A 19,233-nucleotide genomic window follows, 5' to 3' on the forward strand; every position below is an offset into this window, starting at 1 on the left:
AAACCACCAACCAATTTTCAGCACCGAATAACTAAATACAGTAACAATAAAGAACAAACAACAATTTTTCCTCAAAGCAATTTTAAACCACGCTGGTTTCCTCCTGGTTCACCAAATGTACGGGGGGGGGGGGAATCTCTCTGGAACAGAAGAACCATGTAGAATGAAATAAGTCTGTGCCTGTTTTGTATATTTGGTGCTGTGAACATCAAACCCTGATCGTCTCTGCTGCATTGAACGGGTGCTAGCTCATGCAAGGCTGTGGGAATCGGATGTGCTACACGGAATCCCCTTTCAGCTAAGCCAGGCTTCCTCAAACTCGGCCATCCAGATGTTCTGAGACTACAATCCCCATCATCCCTGACCAGTGGTCCTGCTAGCTAGGGATCATGGGAGTTGTAGTCCCAAAACATCTGGAGGGCTGAGTTTGAGGAAGCCTGAGCTAAGTCCTAATACTGGAATGTCCCCCACTTCCAGAAAGATCAGCTGGCCACGGGTGGGGCCAGCCTGGAACAACTCTTTCTGCTAGGAGGCCTACAAGACCTTCTAGCAGAAAGAGTTGAAGGTCTTGTGTGGTCCACCTGGACTCTGATGGATGTACACCTGTTTCCATTAAACACTGGAGGGACGTGGAACCTGTGGCCTTCCAGATCTTGTTTCCCATCATCCCGATGGCCTGGGATGATGGGAGATGTAGTCCCAGGAACATCTGGAGGACCACAGGTTCCCCACCTCCAATTTCCAGCGTTTGCATGAAGCCAGCCGTGTGCGAATGCGAAATGGCAGCAGATCCGTCGCAGTAGATCGGGGTAGCCAAAACGATGCTCTGCAGATGTTGTGGACATCAGCCTCAACCAGCCTGGCCAACGAGGCATGCTTTAGTTCAACAACATCTGGAGAGCAACGTCGCCGACTCCAGTTTGTAAGCAGACAACAACCCAGGCTTCCCCAAAAGACTGTTGCCCGTTTATACTTTGGTTTCTGCAGAGCCCTGGATCTGTGGTGATCTCAAATCAAAAAGTCAACTGGGTTCCCCTTTCATAGACCCAAAACACATCTCTCCTCAGTTTTCTGGGCCGTGATGGTCACCACAGAACTATCAGGGCTGGCTTTCGTAAACAAGAACAGGTTAAGAACAGGGGGATGGCATTCCTGTTCTCGAGTAATGCCCAGTGGATGAGGACAGGATCGCGACTAAATCCAGTGCTACACTACGGTTGGGTTGGCGTGACCTTATTTCCCTGCGACAGGGTGGAACCATAAGATTGCTCCGCGTGGTCCCAATCCTTTGGGGCTGACTATCAAATTGGCTGGCTTGGTTGTTGCTGCAGTGCAAGAACTTTATATTTCTCACGGTAGCTGAAAAGGGGAGTCTTAATAATCCTCGGAGATTCCGGATGGAAGGATCCTGCACCGAGGTCATAAAGGGTTTGAGGTATCCCATTACTCTTCCTTGTTGTTTTCCTGCAGATCGCTCTCTGCCCGTAACTTTTGGCTGTTGACTTCATTGTATTTCAACCAGTGTAGTATTTCCTCAGGAAGTTCAGGAGACTCCACCTATAGGAGCAGAGAAAGAAGGGGATATTATGCCATCTATATAACATCTACATGATGTTCTCCCTAAGGTTATAGCATGCTGTGAATATACCCCCTTGAAACTAGCGAAAATGCATAAAGGAGGGTCACCGATTTGTTGGAGATGTAAAATACTACCACATGTGGTGGACTTGTGCAATGATTAGGGAATTCTGGGATAATATCTATAATGAATTTAAGAAATTATTCAGACTTACCTTTAACCCCCCCCCAAGATCTTTCTTTTAGGCATTTTACCATTAGAAATTAAGAAAGACATAAGACCGCTGTTTGTGTATGCCACCACAGAAGCAAGAATTCTTGTGGCAAGGAAGTGGAAAAACGAAACAGTACCGACAATCACAGATTGGCACATACTCATGTTAGAATATTTACAACTAGCAAAACTGACGGGAAGAGTTGGAGGAGCATTGAACCAGAAAATATTTGGAGAATGGAGAATACTTAAGGATTATGTAAGATCATATTGTACCAATCACACCATATTAGCAGAACTTGAAAGATACTTGTAAATGCAACAAATACCGCTTGTGGAGTAGACGGGAACAATATTAAAGAATATAAAACTGTGCGGGGAAAACGACAGTATAAACAGTACCATGAGAATTCATAGCTGTCAACTTTTCCCTTTTCTTGCGAGGAATCCTATCCGGAATAAGGGAATTTCCCTTTAAAAAAGGGAAACGTTGACAGCTATGTGAATGATTGGAAGACTTGTTTTGTCAGAAGTCTTTTTTATTTAAGTGTTTAATTAAGTATTAATTAGGAAGATTAAGGGGATTTTTATGTACGTAAATTTGCTTTGTCTTCTTTCTTTTTCCTGTATTTTCTTCTTTTCTTTTCTCTTAATTCTTTTTTCTTTAATTTTCTTTTTGTAGTATGAGATTGTAAATTCTTTGTATAAGTGTGTAATTTAAATTAATAAAGATTATTATTAAAAAAAGAGCAGAGAAAGAAGATGAAATAGTCCTAGGGGACAATGGGTGGCGGAATCCAATATGAATCCAAGGAACAAAAGCTGGCTTTCATGTGGGAGGGGGAAAAAAGACACACCAATCCAGTTCTCAAAATCTGATTTCTAAACGTGAAAAAAGACCCAAATTTGGTAACGAAATCTGAACGACTGCCATGGCACTTTCAGATATCTGAAACTTTTGAAAAACCCTTCGTACATGTTTCATCTGTTGCGTAATGATGCTAACGACCAGGTTGGGCGCCGTTGTGGGACGGGGACATAGATTTCCCCTGGATCTGGCCGTTGTGCTGGAGGCGAGGGGTTTTTTTCAGGCTTGGGGGAACCCTTTCCAGCTTACCCAGGCCCAGAAAGTGGATCACAGCTTGCCTGCCTATTTAATAATAATAATAATAATAATAATAATAATAATAATAATAATTTTTATTTATACCCCACCGTCCCCGGCCAGAGCCGGGCTCAGTGCGGCTAACACCAATAAAATCACAGTAAAAAATATGGTAGGGGAAAAAAAACCCCAATTTAAAATACAGGTTAAAATGCAATTTAAGCAGCCTTATTTTAAAACCAGCCGATAAATCAAGACCATAAGGGGAGGGAAACATAAGGGTCAGACTGAGTCCAAACCAAAGGCCAGGCAGAACAGCTCTGTCTTGCAGGCCCTGCAGAAAGATGTCAAGTCCCGCAGGGCCCTAGTTTCTTGGGACAGAGCGTTCCACCAAGTTGGGGCCAGTACTGAAAAGGCCCTGGCCCTAGTTGAGACCAATCTAACCACCTTGCGACTTGGGACCTCCAAAATGTTGTCATTTGTGGACCTTAAGGTCCTCCGCAGGGCATACCAGGATTTGGCCAATGTTGTCGGACGTAGGTAGAAATATAGATACATAAAAGAATGCAAATTTGGCACTGTATCTCTCTGTTTGTTTGCTTAAAGAAGGCAGATTTCCAGGGGGGCGCCGAGTAATTTTTTTCTGGAAATGTGGCAGGAGGCCAAATTAGTTTGGGGACTTCTGCTCTAACCACTGCACCACAGAAGCCACTCAGTAATTTTTTGCAACTTACTGCCATACCGCTCAAGATTTCCTCCTTTATATACCTGCCAGCTAAGAGATCACTTCAAGAAACTGACAAGGCAGGCTTGAGTCCACCAACAGTTTAAGTAAGTAGTAAACCTCATAACAGGGTGGATAAAAATAAATGATTTAAAATTTAATTTTTTTATTTTATCTTTTTTAAAAAATCTTTTTTTTTATTTAAATCAGATTTTAAAAATAAAATGCTTTTGGAGGAAAAATCTTTCTAAAGATAGTTTTCTATTTAAGTTACATTATAGTCCAAAAGCTATTCATCAGGAAATAAGGGTTTATTTTAAGTTTTTCATGTGTACTAAAACTCAGTCTAATTTTTTTTAAATTGTTTAACCGCATCAGTTAACAAACATGGATACATCTATTATAATGTTATTGCTTTAGTTAAATAAATTGCTCATTTTTAAGGAAATGATTATTTTTCCCCTTCCAATAAAGTTCAGCAGAAAAGTTGCCCATATATAAACAGTTGACTTTTTAAATCTCACAATAATTTCATAATTACCTGTCTATGTATTTCTAATAGTATAACCAAATCTGTAACTTTTGATAGAACTGTAAAAACTACTCTGAAAGTTTATTATTCCAAAAATGAAACCTTCATTGGGTTGTTAAATATTAAGATTACACCAGCAAGAATGAGTCTTTCTGGGGGAAAAAAGAGATTAAAATAAAGTCTCACTGACTAGTGATTTAAATCAAGCCTTACTGACTAGTGTTTCAAATCTTGATCTAAATCGTGATTTAAATTGATTTGATTTAAATCAAATCCACCCTGCCTGTTAAGTCTTTAAGGTGTAGTAAGACTGTTTGCTGTTGTCTTTGTCCATGGAGTTTTCTTGGCAGGGATACTGGAGTGGCTTGCCGGTTCCTCCTCCAGGTGGATCACATTTGGTCAAAACTCTCCACTATGACCTGTTCATTTTGGGCCGAAGAATTGATGCTTTTGAATTATGGTGCTGGAGGAGACTCTTGAGGGTCCCATGGACTGCAAGAAGATCAAACAGATCCATTCTGAAGGAAATCCACCCTGAGTGCTCACTGGAAGGACTGATTCTGAAGCTGAGGCTCCAAGACTTTGGCCACCTCATGAGAAGAGAAGACTCCCTGGAAAAGACCCTGATGTTGGGAAAGATGGAGGGCACAAGGAGAAGGGAAAGACAGAGGACGAGATGGTGGGACAGTGTTCTCGAAGCTACAAACATGAGTCTGACCAAACTGCGGGAGGCAATGGAAGACAGGAGTGCCTGGCGTGCTCTGGTCCAGGGGGTCACGAAGTGTCGGACACGACTAAACAACTAAACAACAAGAAGAAGACTGTTTGCTGTTTCTATAATCCTATGTTGCAGACTTCTGGCAATCCACTGGGACACAGCAACTTACACATGGGTAGAACAGGGACATGCGCATAAGAGTGAGCGTGCAATGGTATTCTCCCCTGAGCATCTTCCAAGAGCCTTATTAATGCAATTTCTCCTTGCCAGAAGCTTTGTAAATTACATAGCTGGCTCATTCGTAACTACTGGTAATTAGAAGGTTGTTTGTCTTCTCCTATGAATTCTGCTTCTCTGCTCATGGTGATATCTGGGAGCTCACGGTTTGTCCCTGACATGCTAGCTTTCTAGGTGAAAGGCATTTGCGGGTGGTGGTATTTTAATCTTTAATTATACAGAATTTACGCAATGCTTCGTCATCAAAAGCAGAGGTCAGCAAAATAACATTGTTCATGTACGGAATAACAGCGGCCAGAATTTTAGTAGCAAGACACTGGAAAAACACAGAAGATTGGCAAATCCTAATGGTAGAATATCTGCAGCTAGCAAAAGCGACAAGAGGGTAAGAGGCTGGGGACTATTTAAAGAATATTTAGAAAACTATGGAATAAAAGGAAACATCTTGGCAGAATTAGACTGATCCCTGTATTGTATAAATATAAGTTCGTAGGGAGGTAAAAAGAAACTATATAAGAAATATGTAACTGTGCGGTATAAAGTAATGGATGGATAAAGTACAGTGAGATTAATTGGAAGTCAGTTTTAATTTTTCTTCTCTATAAGTTTTATAATTGTTTCCAGTACCAGGAGCATCTATGATGATAGTTATATTAATCTTGTTGTATCTTATAGTGTGGTAGTTTGTTTGATTCTTCTGTTATTTGTTTGTTTGAATGTATGTTTGTTTACTTGTTTGCCCGTCTGTTTTTTCATAAATGTAATGTATTTTATTTTAAATTAATACACACACACACACACACACACACACACACACACACACAAATATATAAGCAGAGGTCAGCAACGTAAGGCCCATGGGCCGGAAGCAGCCCATGAGGGTCGCTTAACTGGCCCCTTAGCTGCCTGCTCAGTGAGTCCCCGCGTGCTGCTACACTAAACTGGTGCAGCGTGGCGCGGGGGCTCTCTTCCACGGCTCCAGAAATCACTTCTGAGCATGCCCAGGCACTGCGGACGTGCATCTGTGCACGTCCGCAGCACCGGAAATCGCTTCTGCACATGCCCAGATGCCAAAAATTGCTTCTGTGCAGGAACGATTTTCGGCGTCTGGGCATGTGCAGAAGCGATTTCCGGCGTTGCGCTGCGCCGCCCCAGCCCACGGAGGATCTCCACGGGAGTGATCTGGCCCACGTCTGGTAAGCCTTGCCGACCCCTGATCAAAACCTCGAAGCTGTTACACAAAACGTAATACACGCGTTATAAATGCTGATGGAATCAGGTGTCAAGAACATGCTTCCCTGAAAATGTTCCAATTAAAAATCAGCAGTTTTAGAAGGACCTTGGATCCCAAACATCTTGGGAGTCAAACACTTTGGCTCCCAAATGCCGCAAACCCAGAAGTGGCTGTTCCGGATTGTGAACGTTCTTTGGAACCTGAACATCCGACGGGGCTTCTGATTGGCTGCGGGAGCCTCCTGCAGCCAATCGGAAGCCGCGCTTTGGTTTTCGAACATTTTGGAAGTCGAACAGACTTCCCGAACGGATTCCGTTCGACTTCCTTAAATTTTTTTTTAAAAAATTAACATATAAAACACATACATATACATTTACACAATACACATACACAACACACTACCTAATTTTCATAACATAAAACATTACTACATTACTCTATATAATACATTACTACATTACTCTATATAATACCTACCTATACTGTACATTTCAACATACCTACACACCTATCCCAGACGGACACCCACCAAGTGACTTGACTTCCAGCCGTTCTTGTTACGCTACTTTATTTTTCCAACTAGCTTAAACGCATTTCATTATTTCTTTAATCTCTTCTTCTATCTTGACTTTACTCTCCTTTCACTCTAATCCTTTTCTGGATTCACTCAGTATCTGTCAGAAATTCTACTTTTTCCACATAAATTTTGATGTCTTCCTTAAAGATAGCCCACTCCTTATTCACTTTTTGTACCATATCTCCTCTTATCCTCCCTGTCATTCAGCAATATGGAAGTAATTCCATCATTTTAGTTAACCAGTCTGTTTTAGCTGGGACGCTGCTGCTTTTCCAATTTTTGGCAATCAGTAACCTTGCCGCCATAGCTACATACATAAATATTCCATTTGACTTCCAAGATACGACTGTATACATTAAAAAAAAGGCCAGCAGGATTTTAGCATGTTTGGACCCTAATGGCGCAGCCGCGCTTGTCATAGTGGGTATAATTACGGCCTCTCTACCCATGCCATTTATGACTCCCTTTCCATAAAATATCTGGAGGCAGTTTCGCAATAAAAAGCATTAGCAGTAAAAGACAATTACTCGGTTCCACAATTAGAACAATTAAGAATGCTTTCATATGTAAAAATAAAAGTAATTTAAAATCCAGTTCGGAAGCCAACCGAGATAAAGGTCTTCCAACATTCAGCTTCGTCCACCGCCTTCCAATGGGATGGGTAAAGGTAAAGGGACCCCTGACCGTTAGGTCCAGTCGTGACCGACTCTGGGGTTGCGGCACTCATCTCGCTTTACTGGCCGAGGGAGCCGGCGTACAGCTTCCGGGTCATGTGGTCAGCATGACTAAGCCACTTCTGGCGAACCAGAGCAGCGCACGGAAACGCTGTTTACCTTCCCGCCGGAGTGGTACCTATTGATCTACTTGCACTTTGACGTGCTAGGTTGGCAGGAGCAGGGACCGAGCAACGGGAGCTCACCCCGTTGTGGGGATTCAAACTGCCTACCTTCTGATCGGCAAGTCCTAGACCCTGTGGTTTAACCCTCAGTGCCACCCGCGTCACTAGAGACTACCTTACACTGCATTTAAAACCAAAATCGCATTTGGAGAGAAACTGTTTCTCAGGCGGCTAGTCCTAGTCCCTGTACCTTCTTCCAGAAGGCAGAAGCTGAAAGAGATCATTTCCGGGGTGCGCACTATCCTGCGTTATCTCTGCCGCTTTCTTATGGCACCTGGAAGCGTAGATTTCATCAAAGGTGGGAAGAGGGCACCCAATTATTCTCTCTGCAGTCTTTACAACCCTGGGCAGCATATGCCAGAGGTTATGGAGTTATGCAGTGGTTTTTTTTCTAAAAAAATGTTGAGGGGTACTCTAATTTTCCTACTCATATTGAAATAATGCCCCTCAATGAGGCCAAATGTATTAGATTCACATAATGTTTAGGGGTATGCGTACTCCTGCGTCCCACCAGAAAAAAAGCAGTGGAGTTATGTGACCCCCGTGAGCCAAGGATATAAGTAACTCTACAATCTTTAGAAAACATCTGTACAGTGGTATCTTGGGTTAAGAACTTAATTCGTTCTGGAGGTCTGTTCTTAACCTGAAACTGTTCTTAACCTGAAGCACCATTTTAGCTAATGGGGCCTCCTGCTGCCACCGCGGCGCCACCGGAGCACGATTTCTGTTCTCATCCTGAAGCAAAGTTCTTAACCCGAGGTAATATTTCTGGGTTAGGGGAGTCTGTAACCTGAAGTGTATGTAACCTGAGGTACCACTGTATAGCTTTATACAGTAATGAAGCCAGGCAAAAGCATTCACCTTTAATAATAATAATAATAATAATAATAATAATAATAATAATAATAATAATTTATACCCCGCCCTCCCCAGCCAAGGCCGGGCTCAGAGCGGCTTACAAGCAATAATAAAAACAAGTTGAATGATTACAACTTAAAAACAAAATTAAAATACAACATTAGAATACTGAAACATTAAAATATTAAAATGTAGCCTTATTGCAGGAGGAGAAGGAAAGGAAAAAAGAAAGAGAGGGAGGGAATCAAGTTGATTCCAAGCCAAAGGCCAGGCGGAACAACTCTTGTCTTACAGGCCCTGCGGAAAGAAATCAGATCCTGCAGGGCCCTGGTCTCATGAGGCAGAGCATTCCACCAGGCCGGGGCCAGTGCTGAAAAGGCCCTGCCTCTGGTTGAGGCTAATCTGACTTCCTTAGGGCCCAAGACCTCTAGGGTGCTGCTGTTTATGGACCTTGAGGCTCTCTGTGGGGCATACTGGGAGAGGCGGTCCAGTAGGTACAAGGGTCCTAGGCCTTTAACCAGGCCTTTGAGCAACTGTTATCCAATGCCTCTTGTTAAATGTGTTGGGGAGGGGAAGAGTTATCAGGTTGCTTGTATTTTGATTTGTGTATTTTGTGTTTTTATACTGTGCATTTATCCTGTGAACTGCACCTGAGACCTGCAGGCATAGGGCGGTGTACAAATTTAATAAATAATAATAAATAATAACATTCTGTTTTTATGTTAAGTTGGAAGCCGCCCAAAGTGGTAATCTTTCGTAATATGGTGCTCTGTGGGAGGCCAAAATTTGGCATCTCAAAGGGATCTTCTGAATCATAGAAACGTACCGACCGACATTTATCTGATGGAAATTGGGACATCCTATTCTATAATAATAATAATAATAATAATAATAATAATAATAATAATAATAATTTCATTATTTATAACCCGCCCCCATCTGACGAGGCACTCTGGGTGGCTTCCAACGTATTTAATTTTTAATGTTTTATTATGTTTTTATATAACTTCCCTGAACAGGGAAGATTGTATTGTTATCTCCTTGACTCAGGGGTTGCATAACTCCATACCCTCCAACATTTTCTCTGATGAAAATAGGGACATCCAAAGGAAAAACAGGACATTTTGGGATATCCCAAATTGCAATACGGTATAATTTAATATAAGAAACAAATGAAACAATGAAAATACTGTGGCAGAACTACTGCAAGGCGTTCTATATAGGGCTGCCTCTGAAGACGGTTTGGAAACTTGAGCTGGTGCAGAATTCAGTGGCTAGGTTGCTCACTGGACAGGCAAGACGGCTTGAGCATATTACACAGATCCTGGTCCGACTGCACTAGCTACCAATTAGTTTCCAGGTCCAATTCAAAGTTTTGACCTGTAAAGCCTTAAATGGCTCAGGACCCCAATACCTCAAGGACCGTCTCTTTCCGTATGAACCTACCCGGACCCTGAGATCATCTTCTGAGGCCCTTCTTCATGTGCCTCTTCCTCGAGAGATCTGGAGGGTGGCAACACGAGAACGGGGCCTTCTTTGCAGTGGCTCCCCCCCTGTGGAATGCTCTCTCCCGGGAAGTTTGTCTGGCGCCTTCATTATACACCTTTAGGCACCAGGCAAAACGTTCCTCTTTAACCAGGCCTTTGGTTGATCCGATTTACATCCTATGCCCTTTTAAAGTGTGTTTTTTAATGGGGGGCCCTATTGGGTTGTTGTTTTTATTTTTATTAGATATTTTATGGTTTTATATCTTGATTTTATTCTGTGAACCGTCCTGAGACCCCTGGGGGGTAAGGGCGGTATAGAAATTCAATAAGACAAACAAACAACAGTGCTAAATGTTTAGGTTTAGTGAATTATTAGGATCTGAAGAACAATTTTTGCACCCACTCGGCCTGCCCTAGCCCTTGGACGGAGCCAGGATTCTTTTTTTTTGGGGGGGGGGTTGCAGGATTTTGTTTGGGGGGCAGATCCACAAATATCACGGAAAAGCACGCCATTATCTGAGGTTTAGGGACGCGGGTGGCACTGTGGGTTAAACCACAGAGCCTAGGACTTCCCAATCGGTGGTTCGAATCCCTGCGACGGGGTGAGCTCCCATTGCTCGGTCCCTGCTCCTGCCAACCCAGCAGTTCGAAAGCACGAAGTAAAGGTAAAGGGACCCCTGACCATTAGGTCCAGTCGTGACCGACTCTGCGGTTGTGCACTCATCTCGCTCTATAGGCCGAGGGAGCCGGCGTTTGTCCGCAGACAGCTTCCGGGTCATGTGGTCAGCATGACTAAGCTGCTTCTGGCGAACCAGAGCAGAGCACGGAAACGCCGTTTACCTTCCCACCGGAGCGGTACCTATTTGTCTACTTGCACTTTGACGTGCTTTCGAACTGCTAGGTTGGCAGGAGCAGGGACCGAGCAACGGGAGCTCACCCCGTCGTGGGGATTTGAACTGCCAGCCTTCTGATCAGCAAGTCCTAGGCTCTGTGGTTTAACCCACAGCGCCACCCGCGTCCCACGAAGTGCAAGTAGATAAATAGGTACCACTCCGGAGGGAAGGTAAACGGCATTTCCGTGCGCTGCTCTGGTTCGCCAGAAGCAGCTCAGTCATGCTGGCCACATGACCTGGAAGCTGTACGCCGGCTCCCTCGGCCAATAAAGCGAGATGAGCACCGCAACCCCAGAGTCGTCCGCCACTGGACCAAATGGTCAGCAGTCCTTTTACCTTTACCTGAGGTTCTGCCCCAACCCCAAAAGAAGCTCAGCAACTTTGGCTGCCCCCCAAGAACCAAAACCCTGGCTAGGCTCATTCCCCCGCCCGGTTCCGACTCACCTTCCTGCGGCAGAGGATCTCGACGGCTTGCGCGGGGCTGGCCCCCACCACGTGCAGCCGGACGTGGAGCACGGCGCACACGAATCCGTCCCGTGCGCGCACGAAGCGCTGCTCCAGGACGAAGGCGCGCGCATCCCAGCCCAGCAGCCTGGTGCGCACGTCGAAGCGCTCGAGCAGGTGCAGCGAGCGGCGGTAGCGGCACGTCGAGGCGGCCAGCACCGTGTGCGCGCCCAAGCCCCGGACGGCGCGCAGGAGCCCGCAGCGGGTGAGGTGCGCCAGGCGCGCCAGGTCCGCCTCGCGCGGGTAGCGCGCGTTGTTCATGTGCACCAGGCAGTCCAGGTCCGACGGCAGCACCCGGCTGGCGAAGCTCTGCTCCTCCAGCAAGTCCCACACCGTGGGCAGCGCCCAGCGCGCGTACAGCAGCGTCACGGGCACCCGTAGCAGGTACCAGCCGTCCAGCAGGGCGAACAGGGCGGCCAAGGCCCCCAGAGCCCACGCCAGCTCCGCCATGGCGCAAAGGAAAGAGCTGGGCGCGCCGTCGAGGCGGTGCTTGCAGAGGAAACCGGCTGCGCGCGTGGGAAGCTGCGCTTGCAGCCGTCTTGCAAAGCCGGCGCCGGGGAGCGAAGGTCACCGGCACGGCTCCTCCTCCTCTTCCTTCCGCCGTCTTCCGCCCTCCTCCTCCATTGCGCGCCCAGCCGCCTCTCCGGCTTCCTGCGCAGGTTCAGCGTCTTCCTCGGCCGGCCTTATGTAACGATGATGCTGCTTGCTCGCTTGCACGAGTCTGCTGGACAGCTCCCCCTTGCGCGCCGCCAGCTCTCTGCAAAATTATTATTTTTATTTTTTCAACAGTTAAATGCCATGCAAAGAGACACCTTCCAGGAATTTTATAATATGTGAAATTTATCATATGCCTTTTCTTGTGCTTGTGCTGTTTAGCCATTTTTTTATTATTACTTAGGTTGTTAATAGAAGGTGATTGTTTTACTACCCAGACCCTGAGATCATCTCTTTTGTTTAAAAAACATTATTTTAATTGATTTCCCAATAAAAACAGCCAATCAACATATCCACATCATAATCCAATTAAAAACAAGAAACTAAAATTTAAAAAAGACTAAATTGTAATCCAAATGGTAATTATTGATTTTTCGGGACTCCCCATAGCCTGGACCTCTGAGGCATATCTCCAAGTCTTCAGTCCTGCCTCTTCTCGTTGTTTTCATATTTTCCACCTTCTGGTCTTAACGCTTTAAAGTTCTTGACCCTGAGATCATCTTCTGAGGCCCTTCTTCGTGTGCCTCCTCCTCGAGAGGTCCGAAGGGTGGCAACACAAGAGCAGGGCCTTCTCTGTGGTGGCTCCCTGTCTGTGGAATGCGCTCCCCAGGGAAGTTTGCCTGGAGCCTTCATTATACACCTTTATGCTCCAGGCAAAAGCGTTCCTTTTTAACCAGGCCTTTGGTTGACCTGATTGACATCCTATACCCTTTTAAAACGTGGCACTTTTTGGGGGGATGTTATTGAGTTATTGTTTTTATTCTTATTTTATATATTGCGATCTTTTCTGTGAACCACCCTGAGATGTCTGGGTACAGGGCGGTATATAAATTCAACAAACAAATAATAAAAATAAATACTGATTATTCTTGTCATTGTTTTACTGAAGATTTGTTAATTGTTTTAAATGGTTTATGTTGTGATTGTGATGTGCTATGATGTTATCATTCATTGTATGTAAGCTGCTTTGTGACTCGTGTGAGTGAAAAGCAGCATAAAAGAGCAGTTTAAAAATACAACATTTTACAAGATACAATCTACAATTGTAGATTTACAATTTACAATTACAATTTACAATTTACAAGATACAATCATTATAAGAACAAGCCAGAATAAGAGCCGGGAGACAAGAGTCGCTGAACAGCAGGTTAAAACAACTAGAATTATAAGTATTACTAAAGCAATCCTGTTGAAAACTGGGGGGAAAGAGTCATGTTTCTGAAACACAAGATTTCATCAACGGAATAGTAATTGTGCCTCTATAAGGTTTGCATAGAAATATAAGCATTGAAATGAAATGAAGAAACGTGGACCCCTTTCTTTAACGATGTTAATGACCAAAATCAAGAGACCTTGTTATATCAATAGCTCCATCTTCTCAGTGGAGAGGTTACATTAAGTAATATGTTCGAATGTTGAATGTGTTGCGTGTGTGTGTGATGATGGATACAGAACATAATGTGATCGACAGACGGAATTCTTTAAAAAACACTTTTATTTAAATCCTTAAAACAGCCAATTCTAACAAATAAGGTAGACTAAAACATCGGTTTACAAATGCTAACAGCATTGCAACAAGAAAGGGGCAAGTGCTGTAGGAGCAGAAAGATATTTATTTATTCGCAAACCATTCTCAGTTCTCAAGCACCGCCCGTCTCCCGAGTGATCCCTCTTACGCTGTACTTGAGGCGCTCAGACTCCACTTGCGGTTCAGGGGTCCTGCCATCGCAAGCCCACCCTGTAAAACAATTCTTCCATGTCTTTTCAGGGACAGCTGGAGCGTCCCTGTCACAACCTCCTGTTTCAGAAATCCTTCTCTTCCAGAAATCAGATTGCAAAATGTCGTTTCCTTCCATTGCTAATGTCTTTAAATCACACCACTTGGTTAGGGAGGAAGCAAAATTATAAACCCTGGTTTATTTATTGCTAAGGACATCTAGCACTCTAGGCATGCAAAATGGTTTTGCAATCCTGATCTGGCCCATCCTCGCAACAACCCTGTAGGCCTTAAAATAATTTTTAGCGTTTTTAACTGCAAAGCAGGTTACAGGCTGAAGGTGTGCTGGGTGGTGATTATACAGCCCTGATATTCACTCTCTTGTGCAATTATTTCCCTGAAGTTTTCTTGACCCCTTGACGTCCGTTTGAAGGAAGAACGGCAACAAACCTTTGGAAGCAGTCTGGAAATTGCTGAAGTTTTCCTGCTCTAGATTACATGGCCAAGTTCCCCCCCCCTTCCCCTCTTCTGTTCCCTGGGCGATGTTCCTCCAAAATCCACCCGCCCTCTTCCTGAAGCCTTACAGTCTGGTCCACAGGAGGCCGAAAGCGAGGGTAGTTATAAAAGCCGTGGCAGAGATTGCGGCTCTGGCCTGTTGCCCGGAGCCAATGTTGCAGAGGTCGGTGTCACAACAGTAGACCGGGCGAGTTTCACCGATCCCATCTGGCTCCGAAGGCACGCATTTTTTGGCGCAGGATTTGGTGACGGTGATGTTGCCGAAAAAGGGGTATCCTGGAGGGAGAATGAGAGAAGGTGGAGAAGGGAGGCTTTTCAGTGATGCTGCTTTGTTCTTCAAGGTAGCTCAGTCGGTAGAGCATGAGACTCTCAATCTCGGGGACATGGGTTCGAGACTCACGTTGGGCAAAAATATCCCTGCACTGCAGAGGGTTCGGCTGGATGACCCATGTGTTCCCTTCCAACTCTACAATTCTGTGATTTTATGAAATATCCTGGTTCCTGTTGTTAGGGATGTTGGGAAGCCGTTCTTTGATTAGCCGACGGCATGCCAAATGTCCCGGATGACCTATCTGAGGCCGGCTAATAAACAGGAGCTAATAAACAGGAGATGCACTCCTGATGGCTGAAAATCTCTCTGCAACCTTGGAATGCAATGCACACCATAGTTTGGGACGTTGACACTCCCTTGGGCATGGGGAGGCAGAGAAAGACTGAGATAAGGGTGCATTGGCGAAAGCATCCCAGGTATGCGCTGGCTCAGTTGTCAAGGCCATGTGTGCCTAGCTTGAATATTAAAGGTACCCCTGACCGACTCTAGGGTTGCGCGCTCATCTCGCTCAAGAGGCTGGGAGCCGGTGCTTGTCCGCAGACAGCTTCCGGGTCACGTGGCCAGCGTGACTAAGCCACTTCTGGTGAACCAGCGCATCACATGGAAACGCCATTTAGCTTCCCGCTGGAGAGCGGTCCCTATTTATCTACTTGCACTTTGAGGGGCTTTCGAACTGCTAGGTTGGCAGGAGCAGGGACCGAGCAACGGGAGCTCACCCTGTCACGGGGATTCAAACCGCCGACCTTTCGATCAGCAAGTCCTAGGCTCTGTGGTTTAACCCACAGCGCCACCCGCGTCCCTAGCTTGAATATTAGGGGGTGCAATCACAAGTGGGCTTAAAATATATAAATTGATTAATTAATCACTTAGAGCTTCTTACACTCGTTACGAGCTCCTGTAGTGCTCCACTCTCATAATTTTTTAATATTTATGATTTTCAGTTTTATACATTTCAATAATTTTACCTTCATTTTAACATTTTAGAACTTGACTTCCTCCTTTCTGCAGTTCCTTAAATTTATTTTTAATATTTTCCGCATATCCAAATTAACTTAATTTGACCGTTTATTCATCACCTTTAAATATATAATAACTGCAGGTTATTACAATAATCCTGCCAATGTACTTATCTGTTTACAGGTTGTTGTTTATTTTTTGTAAATATTCAATAAACCATTTTCCATTTGTTTTATAAAAAGTTTGCCGTCTTGATTTCTTATTTAACCAGTGTCGTAATGAACATCATTACATTTATATCACAACTTAGGTAGGCTAAGCCGAGAGACAATGACTGGCCCAAGGTCACCCAGTGAGTGGGGACTTGAACCCCCGCCTCCCAGGTCCCAGTCCAACACTCTAACCACTCCACCCCACTACCCTTCAATGAAGGCAGGCAACACAGTTCGTGAAACTGCCCTCTTCTGTTGAGATGAACAGATCCCTCCCAGAGTGGATCACTTGCATGCAGCCAGTGGCTGCAGGATCAAGGAAGATACCCCGAGTTCCAGTGATTTTGAATGCAAATCGTGAAAGTGATTCTTTAACTGTGCTTGGAGCGGGTTGGGCTAGATGAGCTTTGGAGGTCCCTTCCAACTCTACGATTCTATAAAAGGCCAATGCAGGAACAGAGGAAAGGGTCACTTTAGGCCAGCCTTTGCCAACTCGGCGCCCCTTCCGCAGGGTTCTGGGCTACAACTCGCAACAGCCGGCGCAACCAATGGCCAAATGGGATTTGAGGTCCGAAACCAGGGTGCCCCTGGTTGGCGGAGGGCTGATCCACGGTTTTGGTTGCGTCCCCACGTCCTTACCTGAATCCACCGAGTGCACCGTTATCTTGCAGTGTGTGCTGTCTGCGGAGCAGTTGACGAAAGTCAGGCAGTTGCTGAGGTCAGTGGGGTCTTGGCAGTTATAACACTGCAAACAGAGCCCTGTAAGAGGAGGAAAGGGAATTGACACACCAGACCTGGAGCTGCGTTTTCACCTCCGGCGGAGGGGCTTTGTTTCTGTCTGCCATTAAATGTGCCAAATCGCTGCAAGGATTGTCAGAAACTGCCATACACTGAGTCAAACCACATCGCTGCATCAAGTTCAATATTTCCTACACTGGCTGGCAGCTGCTCTCCATGGTGTCAGGAAGGTTTCTATTCCCTGTGCTACCTAGAAATTCAGGGGAATGAACCCAGGAATTTCTGCATTTAAAGCAGCTGCTCCACCACTGAGCTATAAATCTATCTAGGTCAGTGTTTCTCAACCTTGGGTCCCCAGATGTTGGACTACAACTCCCATCACCCCTGAGCTCTGGCCTTGCTAGGGATGATGGGAGTTGTAGTCCCAAAACATCTGGGGACCCAAGGTTGAGAAAGGCTGATCTAGGTAAAGGTAAAGGACCCCTGGGTGGTTAAGTCCACTCAAAGGCGACTATGGGGTTGCGGCGCTCATCTCGCTTTCAGGCCGAGGGAGCCGGCGTTTGTCCACAGACTGCTTTCCGAGTGATGTGGCCAGCAGGACTAAACCGCTTCTGGTGCAAAAGAACACTGTGACCTAAGCCAGAGCACACGGAAATGCCATTTACTTTCCCACCACAGTGGTATCTATTTATCTACTTGCGCTGGCGTGCTTTCGAACTGCTAGGTTGGCAGGAGCTCGGACAGAGCAACAGGAACTTGCCCCATCGTGGGGATTCGAACTGCCGACCTTCCAATCAGGAAGCCCAAGAGGCTCAGTGGTTTAGATCGCAGCGCCACCTGCGTCCTGGACAGATCTATCTAGTGAGCCCTGATTCATGAGTCGTAAGTTGAAGCTTTCCTTTCCTTTATCTTTCATCCTGAGACATCAAGCACCAAGAAACCATGGGTTCATGCCATGGAGGCTTACTCAGAGTAGAACCACTGAAACTAATAATTCCAGGTGGATCACGTCCATTAATGCCAATGGGTCTACTCTGAGTAGGACTAACACTGGCTACAACCCCATGTTCCTCCCCTCTGTCAAATGACAGACTGGAAGTTCTTATTACTACTAATAATTAATTTCGTTAATTCCCCCGTCACAGAAGCCAATCAAGAACTTACTTATGAGGACCCTACAGCATCACAAAAAAAGGCTGAGCCCTGTCAATTCTATTGTTGTTATTATTATTATTTGTATATCTATAGATCTCAGGGCGGCTCACAACAGAAATACAAGATAAAAAACACAAAATACATAATGAAAACAAGGATGGAAAGAAACCAGTAACCAACCCACCCCTCCCATTTTAGTTGTGATTTCAGCATTGAATGTACTTGGGCTACATTTTAAATTGCATTTTAACCTGTATTTTAAATTGCCCCCCCCCTATGTTTTTACTGTAATTTTACTGGTGTTAGCCGCCTTGAGCCCAGCTCTGGCCGGGGAGGGCAGGGTATAAATAAAATTTATTATTATTATTATTATTATTATTATTATTATTATTATTAGGCTAGAACAGGGGTAGACAACCTAAGGCCCATGGGCTGGATCTGGCCCAATCGCCCTCTCAATCCGGCCCATGGACTGTCCAGGAATCAGCGTGTTTTCAAATGAGTAGAATGTGTCCTTTTATTTAAAATGCATCTCTGGGTTATTTGTGGGGCATAGGAATTCGTTCATTTCCCCCCCAAAATATAGTCCGGCCCCCCACATGGTCTGAGGGACGGTGGACCGCCCCCCTGCTGAAAAAGGTTGCTGACCCCTGGGCTAGAAGACCCGCTGGTTCCCTTCCAATTCTACAATTCCACGATTTCTAAGAAACCGTAGAGCACCCCTGAGATTGTACAGAGTGCAGCTCCAGATTCTCAATCCTTGGGTGGCCACAACCGGCCACGACACCTCCTTGAAGGCAGGGTTCATCTTCTCTTTCCTTCACACAATCATTCCAGTTTCACAGCCAAGCCGCCGGCAACCCCCCAAGATAAAAATGAATCTTACCAAGTTGTAAGGATGCCAGGAAGGCCAGCGCAACAGCCAGGAACGCTTTCATCCTTGCAGGCAAACTCTGGAGGCTTTCTGAACACTCCCAGGCGGCTCCTCTTCCCCCTTTCCAAGTCCCTGCCGGGCTCTGCTGGGACCTTATTATATACCTGGCCTCAGCCCTTTTCCTGTCCTGCGCTCAGCTGGGCTGTCAAGGAGAAAGGGCTCTCTCAGTCGCTGACAAGAAGATATGCCTTTGTTTGCGGCCACACCTCCTCCACCCTCCACCCTGTTCTTCTAGGGATATGCCCAGGAGCGAACAAGAGGGAACAGAGAGGTGTCAGTCAGAAAAAAAGAAAAGGAAAAAGCACGCAGGCTTGATCTGGGACAGAAGTAGACCTGAAGGGTTACCTGCAGCTCATTGTTGGAAATCTGGGCAGACAGTCCTCTCTGAGTCCCATAGCTG

At 45.3% G+C, this 19,233-nt stretch overlaps 2 protein-coding genes across 2 annotated transcripts; both read right to left on the reverse strand.

Annotated features, from left to right (window-relative positions):
- On the reverse strand, nt 1–12,272 carry THEM6 (thioesterase superfamily member 6). Its single transcript, XM_053395157.1, has 2 exons — nt 11,500–12,272; nt 1–1,557 (listed from the first exon to the last, which is right to left on the reverse strand). The coding sequence occupies exons 1-2, from the start codon at nt 12,007–12,009 to the stop codon at nt 1,444–1,446; spliced, it is 624 nt and encodes a 207-aa protein (XP_053251132.1). The 5' UTR covers nt 12,010–12,272; the 3' UTR covers nt 1–1,443.
- Nucleotides 12,273–13,750: 1,478 nt separating this feature from the next.
- LOC128417013 (ly6/PLAUR domain-containing protein 2-like) lies at nt 13,751–19,005 on the reverse strand. Its single transcript, XM_053395162.1, has 3 exons — nt 18,786–19,005; nt 16,646–16,765; nt 13,751–14,782 (listed from the first exon to the last, which is right to left on the reverse strand). The coding sequence occupies exons 1-3, from the start codon at nt 18,835–18,837 to the stop codon at nt 14,571–14,573; spliced, it is 384 nt and encodes a 127-aa protein (XP_053251137.1). The 5' UTR covers nt 18,838–19,005; the 3' UTR covers nt 13,751–14,570.
- Nucleotides 19,006–19,233: the final 228 nt, after the last annotated feature.

The sequence above is a fragment of the Podarcis raffonei genome, chromosome 7 (assembly GCF_027172205.1).
Source record: "Podarcis raffonei isolate rPodRaf1 chromosome 7, rPodRaf1.pri, whole genome shotgun sequence".
Classification (NCBI taxonomy): Eukaryota; Metazoa; Chordata; class Lepidosauria; order Squamata; family Lacertidae; genus Podarcis; species Podarcis raffonei.

Bases quoted from the DNA above. Each gene is read 5' to 3' on its own strand.
- LOC128417013 (XM_053395162.1), bottom strand. From the start codon at position 18,837: ATGAAAGCGTTCCTGGCTGTTGCGCTGGCCTTCCTGGCATCCTTACAA. The intron at 16,766-18,785 runs GTAAGATTCATT...CTCCTCTTACAG, and splicing joins CCTGGCATCCTTACAACTTG to GGCTCTGTTTGCAGTGTTAT. The intron at 14,783-16,645 runs GTAAGGACGTGG...TTCTCCCTCCAG, and splicing joins GGTGCACTCGGTGGATTCAG to GATACCCCTTTTTCGGCAAC.
- THEM6 (XM_053395157.1), bottom strand. From the start codon at position 12,009: ATGGCGGAGCTGGCGTGGGCTCTGGGGGCCTTGGCCGCCCTGTTCGCC. The intron at 1,558-11,499 runs GTGAGTCGGAAC...CTGCTCCTATAG, and splicing joins AGATCCTCTGCCGCAGGAAG to GTGGAGTCTCCTGAACTTCC.